The 19,719-nt window shown below is 41.8% G+C and overlaps 1 protein-coding gene across 1 annotated transcript in view; it reads left to right on the forward strand.

Moving 5' to 3' along the window:
* The window catches only part of sec63 (SEC63 homolog, protein translocation regulator), a 110,409-nt gene that overhangs the window by 83,025 nt on the left and 7,665 nt on the right, over positions 1–19,719 (forward strand). The window contains exons 17-19 of the mRNA XM_084315353.1: positions 2,179–2,346; positions 3,925–4,125; positions 14,969–15,073. Coding sequence (XP_084171479.1) covers positions 2,179–2,346; positions 3,925–4,125; positions 14,969–15,073 — 474 coding nt within the window. The remainder of the gene's footprint in view (positions 1–2,178; positions 2,347–3,924; positions 4,126–14,968; positions 15,074–19,719) is intronic.

The raw sequence follows: 19,719 nt of genomic DNA on the forward strand, positions 1-19,719 counted from the left end.
CACCATCTTGCTTTCACTTCTAAAAACTCGCATGGCGCATTGATAGTAATGCGGTTGTGGGCGGGTCCTGGGACCAAGAGCGTGGGGTTATTACAAATACCCACGTGTAACTTGACTGTTTCAGCCAATCGGAATCGAGAAATGTGCATGCTGTTGTATAATTAAGCATTACATCACGCACAGGAGTGGTTTGTGAAAAATAAACCCCCCTAGGCATGGTTTATTTTTCACAAATCACGACTACAAGTGGTGTAATGCTTTTATACAACTGCCACATTCATCCAACCTTATTGCTATACAATAAACACACATTAATCGAAGATTTATTGAAAAAACCATCCGCCACAAAAAGTAGTTCCCACAACAACAAAAAAGAGAAGTTGCCTCCATGTGGAAGCAGCTCGGAAGTGCATCCAACTGTTCTCAACTAAGACATCCAACGAACTAACACATCCAACTGTCTTTCACCTAGACATCCAACAAACTAACACATCCAACTGTGTGTTATTGGAATGATTGATTGATTGATTGATTGAAAATTGTATTACCAGATGCAGAATGGGTACAATACAGTACGGCTCAATACACACAATTGTTAAGGGGATGCAGACCAGAGAAAGACTTTATGACTTACCAGATTTACAAATACAGTAACACATCCAACTTTTCTTTAGTTTTTAACCTACTTTCTATAGAACTTCATTCTTAGATGCTTCTAAGAATTTGCGCGATTTTTATTTTGTTCCACAATGACTCATGACCCATCAATCCAACATTGTTTAGGCAACTAAGACATTCGCCATGACAGAATCGGTTTTTATTTAGTCGTTATGACGCTATCAACATATCCTTTCAGTCCACCCTCACTTAAAACAGCGCAGCACCCAGCTGCTTCTATGTCTCTCAGTCTGACTCTCCTCTGCCGTTGCAGACAGGAGTGTGTGTGGGTGTGTATGCGACCGAGTGAGTGTGCCAGACAGTGAGAGAGTGAGCTCTGCAGTCGGGGACAAGAAAGGGGAATACAAAAAAAATTAAAAAAAAATTGCAATCAATCAATCAATCCGCGCGATTTTTATTTTGTTCCACAATGACTCATGACCCATAGATTACCTAATCCAACATTGTGTAAGAGACTAAGACATTCGCCGTGACAGAATCGGTTTTTATTTAGTCGTTATGACGCTATCAACATATCCATTTGTAAAGATTATTGTCCGCTGTCTTGGTTTTTTTAAACTCGCACGCGGAGTAGTGATTCGGTTGTGGGCGGGTCCTGGGACCAAGAGCGTGGAATTATGACGGATACATACGTGTAAATTGACTTTCAGCCAATCAGAATCGAGAAATTTGCATGCCGTTGTATAACATTGATTTGATATGGTGATGGAAGGGTGATAAAGTGTCAGATATTCAATGAACATTTTCATTTAGACAAACATGATTACATTAACAGGGTTTGCACAAGGTCCTTGGAGTGCTTGATTAAAAAATAAATAAGTCAAGGCCTGGAATTCCTTGAAAACAGCCCATTTTTTAACAAGGTGATTAGAAAGTCCTCAAACAACCATTTGCATTGAAAGTTTTGTTCATCCATGATAAAAATTGTTTTGAATCAAGAAAAAAAAATTTAATCTAAAGTATAACTAATTGTCAGAAATTGGTTTTAAGCCATAAATATTGGACCAGATTTTTTTTTCAAAGCCCTTTAAAAAAAAGTGCTTGGGAAAGTACTTGAAAGTCCTTGAATTTCATTTTGCAATGTCTGTGGGAACCCTGTTTATTGATCCCCTTGGGGAAGTGCAGGCGTCATAGCAGCATGGGCAGAGTAATAGTAAAACGCCATAAATATTGGCAATGCAATTTGATCAATGTCTGGGAACCCTAACCCTTTCACTGGTAGTAAGGTTAGCCCTTTACCATCACACAAATGACGGCGATGCTCCATCATTAGCGCCGCAAATGCGGAGCTAATGATGCTAATGATGGAGCATCGCCGTCGGTTGTGTGATAGTAAAGGGCTAACCTTCTGTATTGTCACAGTGAAAGGGTTAACCGGCTGTCGTGTGGCAGTGAAAGGGTTAAAAACACAATATAACACTGATGGGCGAGACGTGATGAATATGGATGTAACGGCCCCCGGCCCCAGCAGTAGTTCACGTCATGACGCTTGTGTTCCAGGAGCTGGTGGCAGCGCCGGCCAAGGAGGAGGAGGAGGAAGGGTCCGACAAGGGCAGCGAGTCAGACGAGGGGGGCGAGGCCAACAAGGACTCTCCCAGCGAGAGGGACGAGGAGAGCGACAAGCAGAGCGACACCGAGGTGGACGAGAGCGCCGGGGACGACGAGGAGGTGTGTGTGTTTTAAAGGATGCCAACATTGTGGGAAATACGCTTACTATCTTCTCCAGAGTTGGACAAGACTTGAGATAAGATATTCTTTAAAGCGCTCACCACGAATGCTGGAGACGCTGGGTTCGCCTGTTCGAGCCCAGCGCTCCACATTGCTTTCAGTTTGGCTGGTCGTCCGTACTAATACACATTGGCAGTATTAGGGGGTGGGAAACTGATGGGTGGGGATCGGGCGTTGTGGACAGCGACTCCTACAGGTCGGTTGGTGCGCCTGCGCAGTAGAATCAGGAAGCGATGGGGGCGGCGCCCCTCCAAAGCGCAGACCCCCGACGCTGAGAGATCGAGCCGCGCAGGTGAAAAGATGCGACTGCTGTTACCTCGAGTATCGGAGGGGACTTGTGCTATGTATGACTTAGTCCACATTGCAGCCGGCGAGGGTTGAATTGGATGATACGAAATTGGGATGGGAGAAAAATAGAAAATGGGATAAAGTGGATAAAAAAAAGATAAGATTCTTTTATTCAGGGTTCGCACAAGGTCCTTGAAGTTTTTGATAAAAAAAAATGCCAAGGCCTGGAATGAACAGCCCATTTTTTAACAAGGTGCTTAAAAAGTCCTTGCAATTCAAATCAACCATTCGCATTGAAGTTTTGTTCATCCATGATAAAATTGTTCTGAATCGAGAAATAGCTTTTTTTATAATCTAAAGTGTAACTGTCAAGAAATTGGTTTTAAACCATAAATATTGGATACAAAAAATTCCAATACGCATTTAAAAGTGAATTGGATCTTTTTAAATGCCCTTTTAAAATGAAAAATAGTGCTTGGGAAATTACTTGAAAGTCCTTGAATTTCATTTAGCAATGTCTGTGGGAACCCTGTTTATTGATCCCCTTGGGGAAGTGCAGGCGTCATAGCAGCATGGGCAGAGTAATAGTAGAACGCCATAAATATTGGCAATGCAATTTGATCTGAATATAGAAATATGAGAAGAATAAACGGTGTAAACAAAGGTACAGATGAGGGTCTGTATGCCCTATCGGTTATATTATACGTTACAATAAATATAGGCAATAAGTAATTAGAATCTGAATATATATATATATGTTTAGGATGTGGCCAAGTGGTGGAAAAAGTATATACTTTTATATAAATATACTTTATACTTATAGCACATGCATGAGTCTGGTCTCTTTTGAAAGGAAACATTCTGATCTTTCTTCCACAACAAAAAATAATAACGGAGTGCTGAAATAGAGTTAGTAGTGCGCATCAGGCTGGGGAAATAACGGGCTCAGAAAGTTAAAGAAATGTCCCTTTTTATTAGGGTTATGGTGCAAATAATATACATAATAATAATAATAATAATAATAATTATACATATGTATAACTGACCTATCTCAAACCTCGCTCTTTCCTTCAGAAGGATTTTGATGATATTGTACCACAAATGCTGAAATAGCAACCCCCCCCCCTAAAAGCACGAATGCTCACACCCACCCCTTAAAAAAACAAAATCTATCTACATCCAACCTAATGACCCTCTCCTCCTCCACCTCCTCTCTCTCTTCTTCTGCAGGAGTGGAAGGAGCTGCAGCAGAGTATCCAGAGGCGAGAGCGCGCCCTACTGGAGACCAAGTCCAAGGTCACCCACCCCGTCTACAGCACCTACTTCCCGGAGGAGAAGCACGAGTGGTGGTGGCTCTACATCGCAGACCGCAGGGACCAGACGCTGGTGTCCATGCCCTACCACGTCTGCACGCTCAAAGACACAGAGGAGGTGAGGGCTTTTCATTTCTACCACGTCTGCACGCTCAAAGACACAGAGGAGGTGAGGGCTTTTCATTTCTACCACGTCTGCACGCTCAAAGACACAGAGGAGATGAGGGCTTTTCATTTCTACCACGTCTGCACGCTCAAAGACACAGGAGGTGAGGGCTTTTCATTTCTACCACGTCTGCACGCTCAAAGACACAGAGGAGGTGAGGGCTTTTCATTTCTACCACGTCTGCACGCTCAAAGACACAGAGGAGGTGAGGGCTTTTCATTTCTACCACGTCTGCACGCTCAAAGACACAGGAGGTGAGGGCTTTTCATTTCTACCACGTCTGCACGCGCAAAGACACAGGAGGTGAGGGCTTTTCATTTCTACCACGTCTGCACGCTCAAAGACACAGGAGGTGAGGGCTTTTCATTTCTACCACGTCTGCACGCTCAAAGACACAGGAGGTGAGGGCTTTTCATTTCTACCACGTCTGCACGCTCAAAGACACAGGAGGTGAGGGCTTTTCATTTCTACCACGTCTGCACACTCAAAGACACAGGAGGTGAGGGCTTTTCATTTCTACCACGTCTGCACGCTCAAAGACACAGGAGGTGAGGGCTTTTCATTTCTACCACGTCTGCACGCTCAAAGACACAGGAGGTGAGGGCTTTTCATTTCTACCACGTCTGCACGCTCAAAGACAGAGGAGGTGAGGGCTTTTCATTTCTACCACGTCTGCACGCTCAAAGACACAGGAGGTGAGGGCTTTTCATTTCTACCACGTCTGCACGCTCAAAGACACAGGAGGTGAGGGCTTTTCATTTCTACCACGTCTGCACGCTCAAAGACAGAGGAGGTGAGGGCTTTTCATTTCTACCACGTCTGCACGCTCAAAGACACAGGAGGTGAGGGCTTTTCATTTCTACCACGTCTGCACGCTCAAAGACACAGAGGAGGTGAGGGCTTTTCATTTCTACCACGTCTGCACGCTCAAAGACACACAGGAGGTGAGGGCTTTTCATTTCTACCTCGTCTGCACGCCAGTGGCGGCTGCTGACCAAATCTTTTGGTGAAGCACAAATTATTATATTATATGTTAAATTATATTTTTAAAACATCCCCCAATGTGTGTGGCAGTGGTGGCTGTGAGTTAAAAATATTAGGGAGGACGGGAGAGATAAAAGAAATGTAATAAAGAAGTATAGACACACAGTGTGGTTATGAAGACAGCAGACAGACACTACAGTTAAAGACAACAGGCACTAGTAATAAATACCTTGGAGTAACTCTTGACACACACGCCTCACTTACACACATCACATCAATAGCTATAGGAGAGAGGAGGAGGAGGAGAGAGAGGGAGGAGAGAGGAAGAGCGAGAGGAGATGTTGTACAGAACCAGGGAGCGAAATTAACTTTTTGACTCACCGGCCAGTGGCGGTAGATGGGAAGAATCTACCCGCCAAGCATATTTCTTACCTGCCAACTTTTTTTTGATAAACATTTTTTTTTATTATTATTTTATATAAAATTTTTTTTTTTAATAAAATATATATATTATATAATCATACTTGTGATTGTGTTATCTGCGAGACATCGCCACCTCGCTGTCTGCAAACAGCTCCACTGTCTGTGTGTATACTCGAGTGGCCTCCAGCTCCAGCAAGGATTCTCCGGGGGTGCAGCTGGACCCTAAACGCTACATTCAGCATGCAAAAGGATTCTCCTGAGCTACAGCTGGACCCTATTCAGCAGCCCTCACTCATGCGATGTAAACCAGGGACTCGAATACGCATGTTGTTGTTGTAGGACATTGATGCCAGGAGCTATCTGTAGCTACTGCTGGATGGCGTTGGGACAACGCCTCAGTGAACTATTTAGTTTACTGCAACATTTCGTAGTGACTAGTTACCTAGCCAACGGAGGTATTATGCACTGGACTATTGCTGGAGGATTTGTTGATGTCTGGAGCTATCAGTAGCTAGCCGGCTGGATAACGTTACACAATGCCTCATGTATTAAACTAAGTGAATAGTTGACTGGGTCATTTTGTAACGGTAGCTAACGTTATCTCACGAAGGTCCCACACTGACTAGACTAACGTCACGGTGACTCGGAGGCAATAGCCTCTGTTTACATGCAGGCATACAGGGGTAGGAGCAGCAGCAGCAGTGCTAACTAACATCTTGGTGACTCGGAGGCAATAGCCTCTGTTTACATGCAGGCATACAGGTGTAGGAGCAGCAGCAGCAGTGCTAACTAACGTCACGGTGACTCGGAGGCAATAGCCTCTGTTTACATGCAGGCATACAGGGGTAGGAGCAGCAGCAGCAGTGCTAACTAACGTCACGGTGACTCGGAGGCAATAGCCTCTGTTTACATGCAGGCATACAGAAACAGGTGGGGAGGGGGTAGCAGCAGCAGCAGTGCGCGGTGCGCGCTTCATGTCTGTGCTGAGACAGCGAGTGAGAACTCCGCTAAAGAATTGGATCATGATTTTCGGTTTTCACATGACTATTTGATTGCCCGCCACACGGCGCTCAGACGTCTCAGTGGGAGGATCCAAACGTAAAAACTGAGCGCAAATGGCGGGTGGCGCTCTCTAGTTTCGGTCCCTGTACAGAACGCATCACCAGATCAATCTCAGATGCACATCACTCGGCACTATATAGAACTGAACGACACACACACACACACACGCACACAGAGGCCAGGCCACAGCGGACCAAAATAAATCGCTCGTTACCCACAGAAAGGCAGAACGCATACCAACGCAGTGAACGCACGCAGTAAAATACAGCCAATTAATTCATAATCAACACAGACCCGCCGCGCCCCACACAGCTACTAAATATTAAAAAAAAAAAATCACTCAGCATTGTCCCTCGTAAATAGACTCCCTCCCATCTGATCACTTGTAAATTAAATCCATCCTTCGATATTTTCTGATGAAAAAGGTCTCCATTCGTCTTCCCCAACCAGCCCACTCAGAGCGAGACTAAGTCGGCCCGTCTGACCTGGTAGTCCGATAACCTTGGTCGTGGGGGTCTATCTTGGTAGGTTTCAATGCAACTCCCGGTTCTCCCTGGCCACAGGTAAATGCATGTTTCGCGAATCCTCCCCCAAACTCCTTATACTATCTCCGATTACTGGAGATTACTGGTGATGACATCACAGTCACGCTGCGGCCCTAATGTTGGCGCAAAGTTTAATTTAGCCTACTGTGTTGTTCAAGTTCAAGTTTCTTTATTAGTTAAAATACAGAATACCTTCACATGGAATGCTTTTTCCTGTTATGCTCCTATGAGGATCGTAGGACGCTTGGATCATACACATACAGCTCATTACAGTAATATTCCACAATTATTACATTTTAGATAGTAATAATGGTACAGAGCCTTGAGACAAACATATGCGTATTCACCACAGCAAACAGACTGTTGTTACAGCTGTACTGTATTGTACCCATTCTGCAATCTGTTAATACAATTTTCAATCAATCAAACAGCCGGAGAACTTGATGACATCTCACAGTCACGGAGCTCTTCTCTGATTTGAGTGTCAGAACTTTGAGGGCTGTCAATCATTCAATCCCCGTTCGTGAGTGGCGTGAGCAATAATGCACGGGCGGGGCTTAGATGACTCAAATAGCCTATTAACCCGTGCACTATAAGTTGCACTATAGTGATTGACAGCTCGCCATCACTGCAGTTATGTGATGAACAGGCCTGATCAGAGAGCTCAGAGCTGTCACAAAAAATTCACTGGAATTTTTTTTACAGAGGAAAACATTTCTAATAAAAGAAAATAATAATAAAAAAAAATATATATATATATATATATATATATATAATGTAAATTAATAATAATTATGAGTGAATTTGTGCTTCACGTGTTGTCATTGAATAACCTCCACGTCTGCACGCTCAAAGACACAGAGGAGGTGAGGGCTTTTCATTTCTACCACGTCTGCACGCTCAAAGACACAGAGGAGGTGAGGGCTTTTCATTTCTACCACGTCTGCACGCTCAAAGACACAGAGGAGGTGAGGGCTTTTCATTTCTACCACGTCTGCACGCTCAAAGACACAGGAGGTGAGGGCTTTTCATTTCTACCACGTCTGCACGCTCAAAGACACAGAGGAGGTGAGGGCTTTTCATTTCTACCACGTCTGCACGCTCAAAGACACAGAGGAGGTGAGGGCTTTTCATTTCTACCACGTCTGCACGCTCAAAGACACAGAGGAGATGAGGGCTTTTCATTTCTACCACGTCTGCACGCTCAAAGACAGAGGAGGTGAGGGCTTTTCATTTCTACCACGTCTGCACGCTCAAAGACACAGGAGGTGAGGGCTTTTCATTTCTACCACGTCTGCACGCTCAAAGACACAGAGGAGGTGAGGGCTTTTCATTTCTACCACGTCTGCACGCTCAAAGACAGAGGAGGTGAGGGCTTTTCATTTCTACCACGTCTGCACGCTCAAAGACACAGGAGGTGAGGGCTTTTCATTTCTACCACGTCTGCACGCTCAAAGACACAGGAGGTGAGGGCTTTTCATTTCTACCACGTCTGCACGCTCAAAGACACAGAGGAGGTGAGGGCTTTTCATTTCTACCACGTCTGCACGCTCAAAGACACAGGAGGTGAGGGCTTTTCATTTCTACCACGTCTGCACGCTCAAAGACACAGAGGAGGTGAGGGCTTTTCATTTCTACCACGTCTGCACGCTCAAAGACACAGAGGAGGTGAGGGCTTTTCATTTCTACCACGTCTGCACGCTCAAAGACACAGGAGGTGAGGGCTTTTCATTTCTACCACGTCTGCACGCTCAAAGACAGAGGAGGTGAGGGCTTTTCATTTCTACCACGTCTGCACGCTCAAAGACACAGGAGGTGAGGGCTTTTCATTTCTACCACGTCTGCACGCTCAAAGACACAGGAGGTGAGGGCTTTTCATTTCTACCACGTCTGCACGCTCAAAGACACAGAGGAGGTGAGGGCTTTTCATTTCTACCACGTCTGCACGCTCAAAGACACAGGAGGTGAGGGCTTTTCATTTCTACCACGTCTGCACGCTCAAAGACACAGGAGGTGAGGGCTTTTCATTTCTACCACGTCTGCACGCTCAAAGACACAGAGGAGGTGAGGGCTTTTCATTTCTACCACGTCTGCACGCTCAAAGACACAGAGGAGGTGAGGGCTTTTCATTTCTACCACGTCTGCACGCTCAAAGACACAGGAGGTGAGGGCTTTTCATTTCTACCACGTCTGCACGCTCAAAGACACAGGAGGTGAGGGCTTTTCATTTCTACCACGTCTGCACGCTCAAAGACACAGGAGGTGAGGGCTTTTCATTTCTACCACGTCTGCACGCTCAAAGACACAGAGGAGGTGAGGGCTTTTCATTTCTACCACGTCTGCACGCTCAAAGACACAGAGGAGGTGAGGGCTTTTCATTTCTACCACGTCTGCACGCTCAAAGACACAGGAGGTGAGGGCTTTTCATCTCCATCAAACGGCGGCCATCTTAGCTTTAAACCGTTGTATTGGTTCAGAGACACTAAAACAGCGGGACGCAGTCAAACGAGGACAAAATGTGCTGCGATGTGCGTTAAGAGGTTAATGCTCTACCTTATGACAGATGATGTTGGTGGGTTGGTCAGGGTTTATTTTTTATTTTTGTTTTCATTATAGTGTGTACTCTGCCTCTGTGTTATTTGATTATAGTGTGCTCTCTGTCTGTTATTTCATTATAGTGTGTACTCTGTTATTTCATTATAGTGTGTACTCTGTTATTTCATTATAGTGTGTACTCTCTGTTATTTCATTATAGTGTGTACTCTGTCTCTGTTATTTCATTATAGTGTGTACTCTGTTATTTCATTATAGTGTGTACTCTGTCTCTGTTATTTCATTATAGTGTGTACTCTGTCTCTGTTATTTCATTATAGTGTGTACTCTGTCTCTGTTATTTCATTATAGTGTGTACTCTGTTATTTCATTATAGTGTGTACTCTGTCTCTGTTATTTCATTATAGTGTGTACTCTGTCTCTGTTATTTCATTATAGTGTGTACTCTGCCTCTGTTATTTCATTATAGTGTGTACTCTGTTATTTCATTATAGTGTGTACTCTGTCTCTGTTATTTCATTATAGTGTGTACTCTGTCTCTGTTATTTCATTATAGTGTGTACTCTGTCTCTGTTATTTCATTATAGTGTGTACTCTGTTATTTCATTATAGTGTGTACTCTCTGTTATTTCATTATAGTATGTACTCTGTTATTTCATTATAGTGTGTACTCTCTGTTATTTCATTATAGTGTGTACTCTGTCTCTGTTATTTCATTATAGTGTGTACTCTGTCTCTGTTATTTCATTATAGTGTGTACTCTGTTATTTCATTATAGTGTGTACTCTGCCTCTGTTATTTCATTATAGTGTGTACTCTATCTCTGTTATTTCATTATAGTGTGTACTCTGTCTCTCTGTTATTTCATTATAGTGTGTACTCTGTCTCTGTTATTTCATTATAGTGTACTCTCTGTTATTTCATTATAGTGTGTACTCTGTTATTTCATTATAGTGTGTACTCTGTCTCTGTTATTTCATTATAGTGTGTACTCTGTCTCTGTTATTTCATTATAGTGTGTACTCTGTTTCTGTTATTTCATTAGTGTGTACTCTGTTATTTCATTATAGTGTGTACTCTGTCTCTGTGTTATTTCATTATAGTGTGTACTCTGTCTCTGTTATTTCATTATAGTGTGTACTCTGTCTCTGTTATTTCATTATAGTGTGTACTCTGTTATTTCATTATAGTGTGTACTCTGTCTCTGTTATTTCATTATAGTGTGTACTCTGTCTCTGTTATTTCATTATAGTGTGTACTCTGTTATTTCATTATAGTGTATACTCTGTCTCTGTTATTACATTATAGTGTGTACTCTCTCTGTGTATTTCATTATAGTGTGTACTCTGTCTCTGTGTTATTTCATTATAGTGTGTACTCTGTCTCTGTGTTATTTCATTATAGTGTGTACTCTGTCTCTTATTTCATTATAGTGTGTACTCTGTTATTTCATTATAGTGTGTACTCTGTTATTTCATTATAGTGTGTACTCTGTCTGTTATTTCATTATAGTGTGTACTCTGTTATTTCATTATAGTGTGTACTCTGTCTCTGTTATTTCATTATAGTGTGTACTCTGTTATTTCATTATAGTGTGTACTCTGTTATTTCATTATAGTGTGTACTCTGTCTCTGTTATTTCATTATAGTGTGTACTCTGTCTCTGTTATTTCATTATAGTGTGTACTCTGTCTCTGTTATTTCATTATAGTGTGTACTCTGTCTCTGTTATTTCATTATAGTGTGTACTCTGTTATTTCATTATAGTGTGTACTCTGTTATTTCATTAGTGTGTACTCTGTTATTTCATTATAGTGTGTACTCTGTCTCTCTGTTATTTCATTATAGTGTGTACTCTGTCTCTGTTATTTCATTATAGTGTGTACTCTTGTCTCTGTTATTTCATTATAGTGTGTACTCTGTCTCTGTTATTTCATTATAGTGTGTACTTTTGTCTCTGTTATTTCATTATAGTGTGTACTCTGTCTCTCTGTGTTATTTCATTATAATGTGTACTCTGTCTCTCTGTGTTATTTCATTATAGTGTGTACTCTGTCTCTGTTATTTCATTATAGTGTGTACTCTTGTCTCTGTTATTTCATTATAGTGTGTACTCTTGTCTCTGTTATTTCATTATAGTGTGTACTCTGTCTCTGTGTTATTTCATTATAGTGTGTACTCTGTCTCTCTGTTATTTCATTATAGTGTGTACTCTGTCTCTCTGTGTTATTTCATTATAGTGTGTACTCTGTCTCTCTGTTATTTCATTATAGTGTGTACTCTGTCTCTCTGTTATTTCATTATAGTGTGTACTCTGTCTCTCTGTTATTTCATTATAGTGTGTACTCTGTCTCTCTGTTATTTCATTATAGTGTGTACTCTGTCTCTCTGTTATTTCATTATAGTGTCTACTCTGTCTCTCTGTTATTTCATTAGTGTGTACTCTGTCTCTCTGTTATTTCATTATAGTGTGTACTCTGTCTCTGTTATTTCATTATAGTGTGTACTTTGTTATTTCATTATAGTGTGTACTCTGTTATTTCATTATAGTGTGTACTCTGTTATTTCATTATAGTGTGTACTCTGTCTCTGTTATTTCATTATAGTGTGTACTCTGTCTCTGTTATTTCATTATAGTGTGTACTCTGTCTCTGTTATTTCATTATAGTGTGTACTCTGTCTCTGTTATTTCATTATAGTGTGTACTCTGTTATTTCATTATAGTGTGTACTCTGTTATTTCATTAGTGTGTACTCTGTTATTTCATTATAGTGTGTACTCTGTCTCTCTGTTATTTCATTATAGTGTGTACTCTGTCTCTGTTATTTCATTATAGTGTGTACTCTTGTCTCTGTTATTTCATTATAGTGTGTACTCTGTCTCTGTTATTTCATTATAGTGTGTACTTTTGTCTCTGTTATTTCATTATAGTGTCTACTCTGTCTCTGTGTTATTTCATTATAGTGTGTACTCTGTCTCTCTGTGTTATTTCATTATAATGTGTACTCTGTCTCTCTGTGTTATTTCATTATAGTGTGTACTCTGTCTCTGTTATTTCATTATAGTGTGTACTCTTGTCTCTGTTATTTCATTATAGTGTGTACTCTTGTCTCTGTTATTTCATTATAGTGTGTACTCTGTCTCTGTGTTATTTCATTATAGTGTGTACTCTGTCTCTCTGTTATTTCATTATAGTGTGTACTCTGTCTCTCTGTGTTATTTCATTATAGTGTGTACTCTGTCTCTCTGTTATTTCATTATAGTGTGTACTCTGTCTCTCTGTTATTTCATTATAGTGTGTACTCTGTCTCTCTGTTATTTCATTATAGTGTGTACTCTGTCTCTCTGTTATTTCATTATAGTGTGTACTCTGTCTCTCTGTTATTTCATTATAGTGTCTACTCTGTCTCTGTTATTTCATTATAGTGTGTACTTTGTTATTTCATTATAGTGTGTACTCTGTTATTTCATTATAGTGTACTCTCTGTTATTTCATTATAGTGTGTACTCTGTCTCTGTTATTTCATTATAGTGTGTACTCTGTCTCTGTTATTTCATTATAGTGTGTACTCTGTTTCTGTTATTTCATTATAGTGTGTACTCTGTCTCTGTGTTATTTCATTATAGTGTGTACTCTGTCTCTGTTATTTCATTATAGTGTGTACTCTGTCTCTGTTATTTCATGATAGTGTGTACTCTCTGTTATTTCATTATAGTGTGTACTCTCTCTTATTTCATTATAGTGTGTACTCTGTTATTTCATTATAGTGTGTACTCTGTCTCTGTTATTTCATTATAGTGTGTACTCTGTCTCTCTGTTATTTCATTATAGTGTGTACTCTGTTATTTCATTATAGTGTATACTCTGTTATTTCATTATAGTGTATACTCTGTTATTTCATTATAGTGTATACTCTGTCTCTGTTATTTCATTATAGTGTGTACTCTGTCTCTGTGTTATTTCATTATAGTGTGTACTCTGTCTCTGTGTTATTTCATTATAGTGTGTACTCTGTCTCTTATTTCATTATAGTGTGTACTCTGTTATTTCATTATAGTGTGTACTCTGTCTGTTATTTCATTATAGTGTGTACTCTGTTATTTCATTATAGTGTGTACTCTGTCTCTGTTATTTCATTATAGTGTGTACTCTGTTATTTCATTATAGTGTGTACTCTGTTATTTCATTATAGTGTGTACTCTGTCTCTGTTATTTCATTATAGTGTGTACTCTGTCTCTGTTATTTCATTATAGTGTGTACTCTTGTCTCTGTTATTTCATTATAGTGTGTACTCTGTCTCTGTTATTTCATTATAGTGTGTACTCTGTCTCTGTTATTTCATTATAGTGTGTACTCTGTCTCTGTTATTTCATTATAGTGTGTACTCTGTTATTTCATTATAGTGTGTACTCTCTCTGTTATTTCATTATAGTGTGTACTCTGTTATTTCATTAGTGTGTACTCTGTTATTTCATTATAGTGTGTACTCTGTCTCTGTTATTTCATTATAGTGTGTACTCTGTCTCTGTTATTTCATTATAGTGTGTACTCTGTCTCTGTTATTTCATTATAGTGTGTACTCTTGTCTCTGTTATTTCATTATAGTGTGTACTCTGTCTCTGTGTTATTTCATTATAGTGTGTACTCTTGTCTCTGTTATTTCATTATAGTGTGTACTCTGTCTCTGTTATTTCATTATAGTGTGTACTCTTGTCTCTGTTATTTCATTATAGTGTGTACTCTGTCTCTGTGTTATTTCATTATAGTGTGTACTCTGTCTCCGTGTTATTTCATTATAGTGTGTACTCTGTCTCTCTGTGTTATTTCATTATAGTGTGTACTCTGTCTCTCTGTTATTTCATTATAGTGTGTACTCTGTCTCTCTGTTATTTCATTATAGTGTGTACTCTGTCTCTCTGTTATTTCATTATAGTGTGTACTCTGTCTCTCTGTTATTTCATTATAGTGTGTACTCTGTCTCTGTTATTTCATTATAGTGTGTACTTTGTTATTTCATTATAGTGTGTACTCGTTATGTGTGTTTAGTTATTAGATGATGGTTAAACATTGACTGCTATTTACTTAGATGTATTTACACGTTTGTTTAGTTAGCTACATGCTCCGTTTGTTGTTCTCCAGGTGGCTGTTATTTAGATGTAATTCTCAGTTAGCTACAGGTAACTGTTTTGCTGACAAGTTGGTCCTGTGTTTGTTGTTGTCCACCAGGTGGAGCTGAAGTTCCCTGCTCCCTCCAAAACGGGCAACTACCAGTATTCAGTCATCCTGCGCTCTGACTCCTACCTGGGACTGGACCAGATCAAACCACTCAAGGTGTGTGTGTGTGCGTGTGTGCGTGTGTGTGTGCGTGCGTGTGTGTGTGTGTGTGTGTGTGTGTGTGTGTGTCAGCCGTTTAGTGGAGATTGTGGTTACTTGTAAACATCTTTAACCCTTTCACTACCACACTATAGAAGGTTAACCCTTTCACTACCACACTATAGAAGGTTAACCCTTTCACTGTCACACTACAGATGGAACCGTTTGTAGTGTGGCAGTGAAAGGGTTAACCTTCTGTAGTGTGGCAGTGAAAGGGTTGACCTTCTGTAGTGTGGTAGTGAAAGGGTTAAAATTCACATTTAACCACAAGTAGATTATAGTTTTACTCAACATGAAATCACATCACAATCAATATTCTTTTCTGAAAACGTTTTGTTTTGGAGCAAAGTACTTTCTTTGTTGCCGCTATCTGTAATATTATGGCTTTTGCCTTCAAATGTGCCACAGTGCTCTGGTTCCTCGTTACATTACAGTCTCTGGCTGCCGTGTTGCCGTCTTGTTAGTGTTTTTTCAGTAAAAGGAGTGAGGTTTGTTTACCACCAGCGCCCGGTAGACGTCCTGTTGTGACCGACTGGAGTAGAAATCTGAAGTTTTATTGTTGCATCTTGTTAGGCCTGCCACGATAACACATTTTGCTGGGCGATTAATTGCCCCCGAAAATATCACGATAAGCGATATTATTGCGACCGGTTAGAGAATTTTTTTTGGAGAAATGTATTTCCCAAAACTTTTATTTTGAAGCCCACCGCTCCGTCTTTTCCGGTGTTTTAGACTTTTATTTTGAAGCCCACCGACCGGACCGGAAGTATTGTTGTGATTATCAGGTACTTTTTTAGTCCCTGCTCTGTCGTGGTTCCAAGCGAGTAGAAGTGAGATGCATGCATCTTATTGGTAGAAGTGGTACCAGAAAAGTCACGTGAAACACTGCAGACCACTGATTGGTCAGAATAGAGTCGCGTCACTCATTGGAGAGTCTGAGGGAGTCTGAACGAAAACAGAACGCCGCCATCTTTAATGTCTCGCATAGGATTTCATAATCATTATGTTTGCAGCAGGCACAAGTGCAATAAACAAAGGATACAGTCACTGTGTATTCTGCCTCATTTATTGATTAAACAAAACCGACATCAACACTATTTGCCACCGAGCGGAGAGTTTAGTCTCGCAAAAAGATTGCTGACTTGTTAAGGCTTGTTGTTAGGTTAGGTGCTAATGTTGTGCTAGCGTTTTAGCATGGCTATCGTACATAGCGTGATCAATATAACTCGCTATTGATTGTATGAGTAACGTTAATGCTAGTAGAATAGACACAATGAGGGGTAACGTTAGCCCCACGGAGCTCCTGTGCTGTGCTCTGTAGTAAAGCCAGCGGCCCGCCTCCCAACACGGACAGTGACTGACAAGGGGCACTGGTTCCGACTCAAACAAACACGCAAATAGCAATTAATCGCGCCCGTCAAAATCATTGCATTCATTTTAATTATCGCGGCAATTAATCGATTTATTGCTTATCGCGGCAGGCCTACATCTTGTCATATTCACAAACACAGAGCAACATTCTTGGGTCTCGCCCCCCCGACCTGCAGCATGTCAATAAAACAATAGAACACATACGTATAAAACACAATAAAAACCAGCATAATAGTGATTTAAGAAAAAGTGACAGTGCTGAGAGTGGTGATATAAAAAGTGCAACTGTAGAATAAAATAAGTATATTACATTTACATTTAGTCATTTAGCTGACGCTTTTATCCAAAGCGACTTACAAGTTCTGTACGACAAGCCATCAGGAAGGGCACAACTCTATCAGCTGAGCAACAATGTTCATCAAAGTGTTGAGTGCTACAGTGTAGGTTAGTTTATTAGGACAAGTGCATGACAGTACGGTTAGTTAGGGTTAGATTTTTTTATTTTTTTTTATTTTTTTTTTAATTCAGATAATGGTTGAAGAAGTGCGTCTTTAGTCGACGGCGAAAGATTGGACGTGATTCGGCTGTCCTAACTGGGGTGGGTAGTTCATTCCACCATTGTGGGGCAAGGACTGAGAATAGGCGACTTCTCTTTGATGACCCTCCCGGAGCTTGGATAGGAGTAGGTCTGAGGCGGCCAGAAGATGCAGAGCGTAGGGGTCTTGAGGGTGTGTAGTTAGAGACCATTGACCGGAGGTAGGCGGGAGCGGTTCCCTTTGCCGCACGGTATGCTAGGTCGAGGGCCTTGAAGCGGATTCGTGCAGCAATGGGGAGCCAGTGCAGGTCCCTAAGAAGTGGGGTGACATGGGCCGACTTCGGTAGGTTTGAGATCAGGCGGGCCGCTGCGTTCTGAATGAGTTGAAGAGGCTTAGTGGCAGTGGCCGGGAGGCCAGCGAGCAGTGCATTGCAGTAGTCGAGGCGGGAGATGACTGTTGATTGGACGAGGAGTTGGGTGGCTTCTTTTGTCAGGAAGGGGCGTATCCGTTTTGCTTAGGTTCAGTTTGAGGTGGTTGGACGTCATCCAGGCTGAGATGTCGGACAGACAGGCCGAGATCCGCTCAGAGACGTGGATATCTGAGGGAGGGAAGGAGAGGAAGAGTTGAGTATCGTCGGCATAACAATGGTAGGAGAAGCCATGAGACGTGATAATGTTACCCAGTGATTTAGTGTAGAGGGAGAAGAGAAGGGGTCCTAAAACCGAGCCCTGGGGGACACCCGTCCGCAGGGGGCGGGTGGCCGACAGGGTCCCTCTCCATGACACTTGGTAGGAGCGGTCATTGAGGTATGATGACAGCCATGTCAGCGCAGAGCCAGCCACTCCCATTCCTGCGAGGGCCGCAAGGAGGATCTGGTGGTTGACTGTGTCGAAGGCTGCAGATAGATCTAGGAGAATCAGGACAGAGGAGAGGCCTTTCGCTTTTGCTAAGTGAAGTGCCTCTGTGACCGCAATGAGGGCTGTCTCTGTGGAGTGACCAGTCCTGAAGCCTGACTGATTAGGGTCTAGGAGGTCATTCTGTAAGAGATAAGCAGTAAGTTGGTTGGATACAGCACGTTCAAGTGTTTTAGAAAGGAAGGAGAGAAGAGAGACAGGACGGTAGTTGCCTATGACGGTAGGGTTCAGGGTTGGTTTTTTTATGAGCGGCGTGACTCTGGCTTGTTTTAGGGAGGTGGGGACCACCCCCGAGTTGAGTGAGGAGTTGATGGTTGCAGTTAGGAATGGGAGGATGTCTGGTGCTATGGTCTGGAGGAGTGGGGAGGGTAGCTGGTCCAGCTGGCAAGTAGTCGGACGGTTTGACGTTACCAGTGTCAGGGTCTCTGCTTCTGTAATGGGAGAGAAAGATGACAGAGTGAAGGATGAGGTTCTCGATTCAGCATTTGGAATGGGTGGGGGTTGGGAGAAGGAGCTGCGGATGTTCTCCACTTTTTCCTCAAAGAAGATCGCAAAGTCTTCGGCAGAGAAAGATGAGGGAGGGGGGGGTGGGGGGGGAGTGAGGAGGGAGGACATGGTAGCATGCAGTTTGCGAAGATTCTTGGCAGAGGCCTCGATCCTATGGTGGAAGAAAGAAGCTTTGGCATTAGTGATGGTTTTGGAGAATGTTAACAAGAGGTTGTGATATGTGTCGATGTCAGCAGTGAGGCGTGACTTTCTATACTTCCTTTCAGCTGCTCTCAGGACCTGTCTTTGTTCTCTCACTGGATCTGTCAGTGGAATGGACTCAATATTAACACTTTGAGTGCCACGCCGGGTTTTCCTTTTTACCCCCTTGATGCCACGGTCCACTTCAATGTTAACGTTAATATCGCCTAATCTATGTTTTAAATTATGGCTATGTGTCTAATCTGCCCGTCGCTTATCAAAGACTACTTTTCCAGTCAGTGCTGTCAAGGCAGATTGGTTTTTTATCGCTTCATTTCCGTTTCAGAGCATTTAGAAAAGCACCCGTTTTGAGATAAAAAACAGTTCATTCTGGACCATTCTATGATAATCGTCTTTTACTGGAATATTCCAGAACGTTGATATTCGTCGGCCTATTTATGAATCGTTTTCAAATAAACGCTAGATGATCAATATTATACGTGCACGCAAGCACATTCGGGCCGCCCACGGATAATCGCCGTGTTCATTTCCTCTAGGACTTTTACAGTGAAACCGAAAGAGCCCATTTCACAAAACAGCCTATATCTTCATCAAAATGTGTCTGATTATCCTAACACTGATAACATAGATTCCTTACCTGACATCAGATGGTATCCAACTGGTATATTCCAATTCCTGATCACCATTCGAAAAAATCGATAAGTGTATGGATCCAACGTGATACAGTAGTACACATGATTCCGCGGGGCTGAGAGGCTCCAGAATGAACTGTGGTAACCCCGGCTGGATCAGTGGACTGGAAAATGTGGAGTACCGGATTTTTTTCCCCATCCATTTTCATTGAGTCCATTCCAAAATCCCTTATGTCATCTGGGAGACGATAGTGGGCGCTTTTTTCCACATATGATCGCCGGCGGCGCTCGGGTATACTCGGGTAGGCTCGCGTCATGCAATATGATTTCAGATCGCTAAAAAAGAAAAAAATCCGAGAAATCACGTGAGTGGCTTTCAACATAACTATCGGAAACCCGAGATATATATAAGTGTTAAGTATAATAAAAATACTTAAAATAGG

The sequence above is a fragment of the Notolepis coatsorum genome (genome assembly GCF_963971535.1).
Source record: "Notolepis coatsorum genome assembly, chromosome: 5".
NCBI lineage: Eukaryota > Metazoa > Chordata > Actinopteri > Aulopiformes > Paralepididae > Notolepis > Notolepis coatsorum.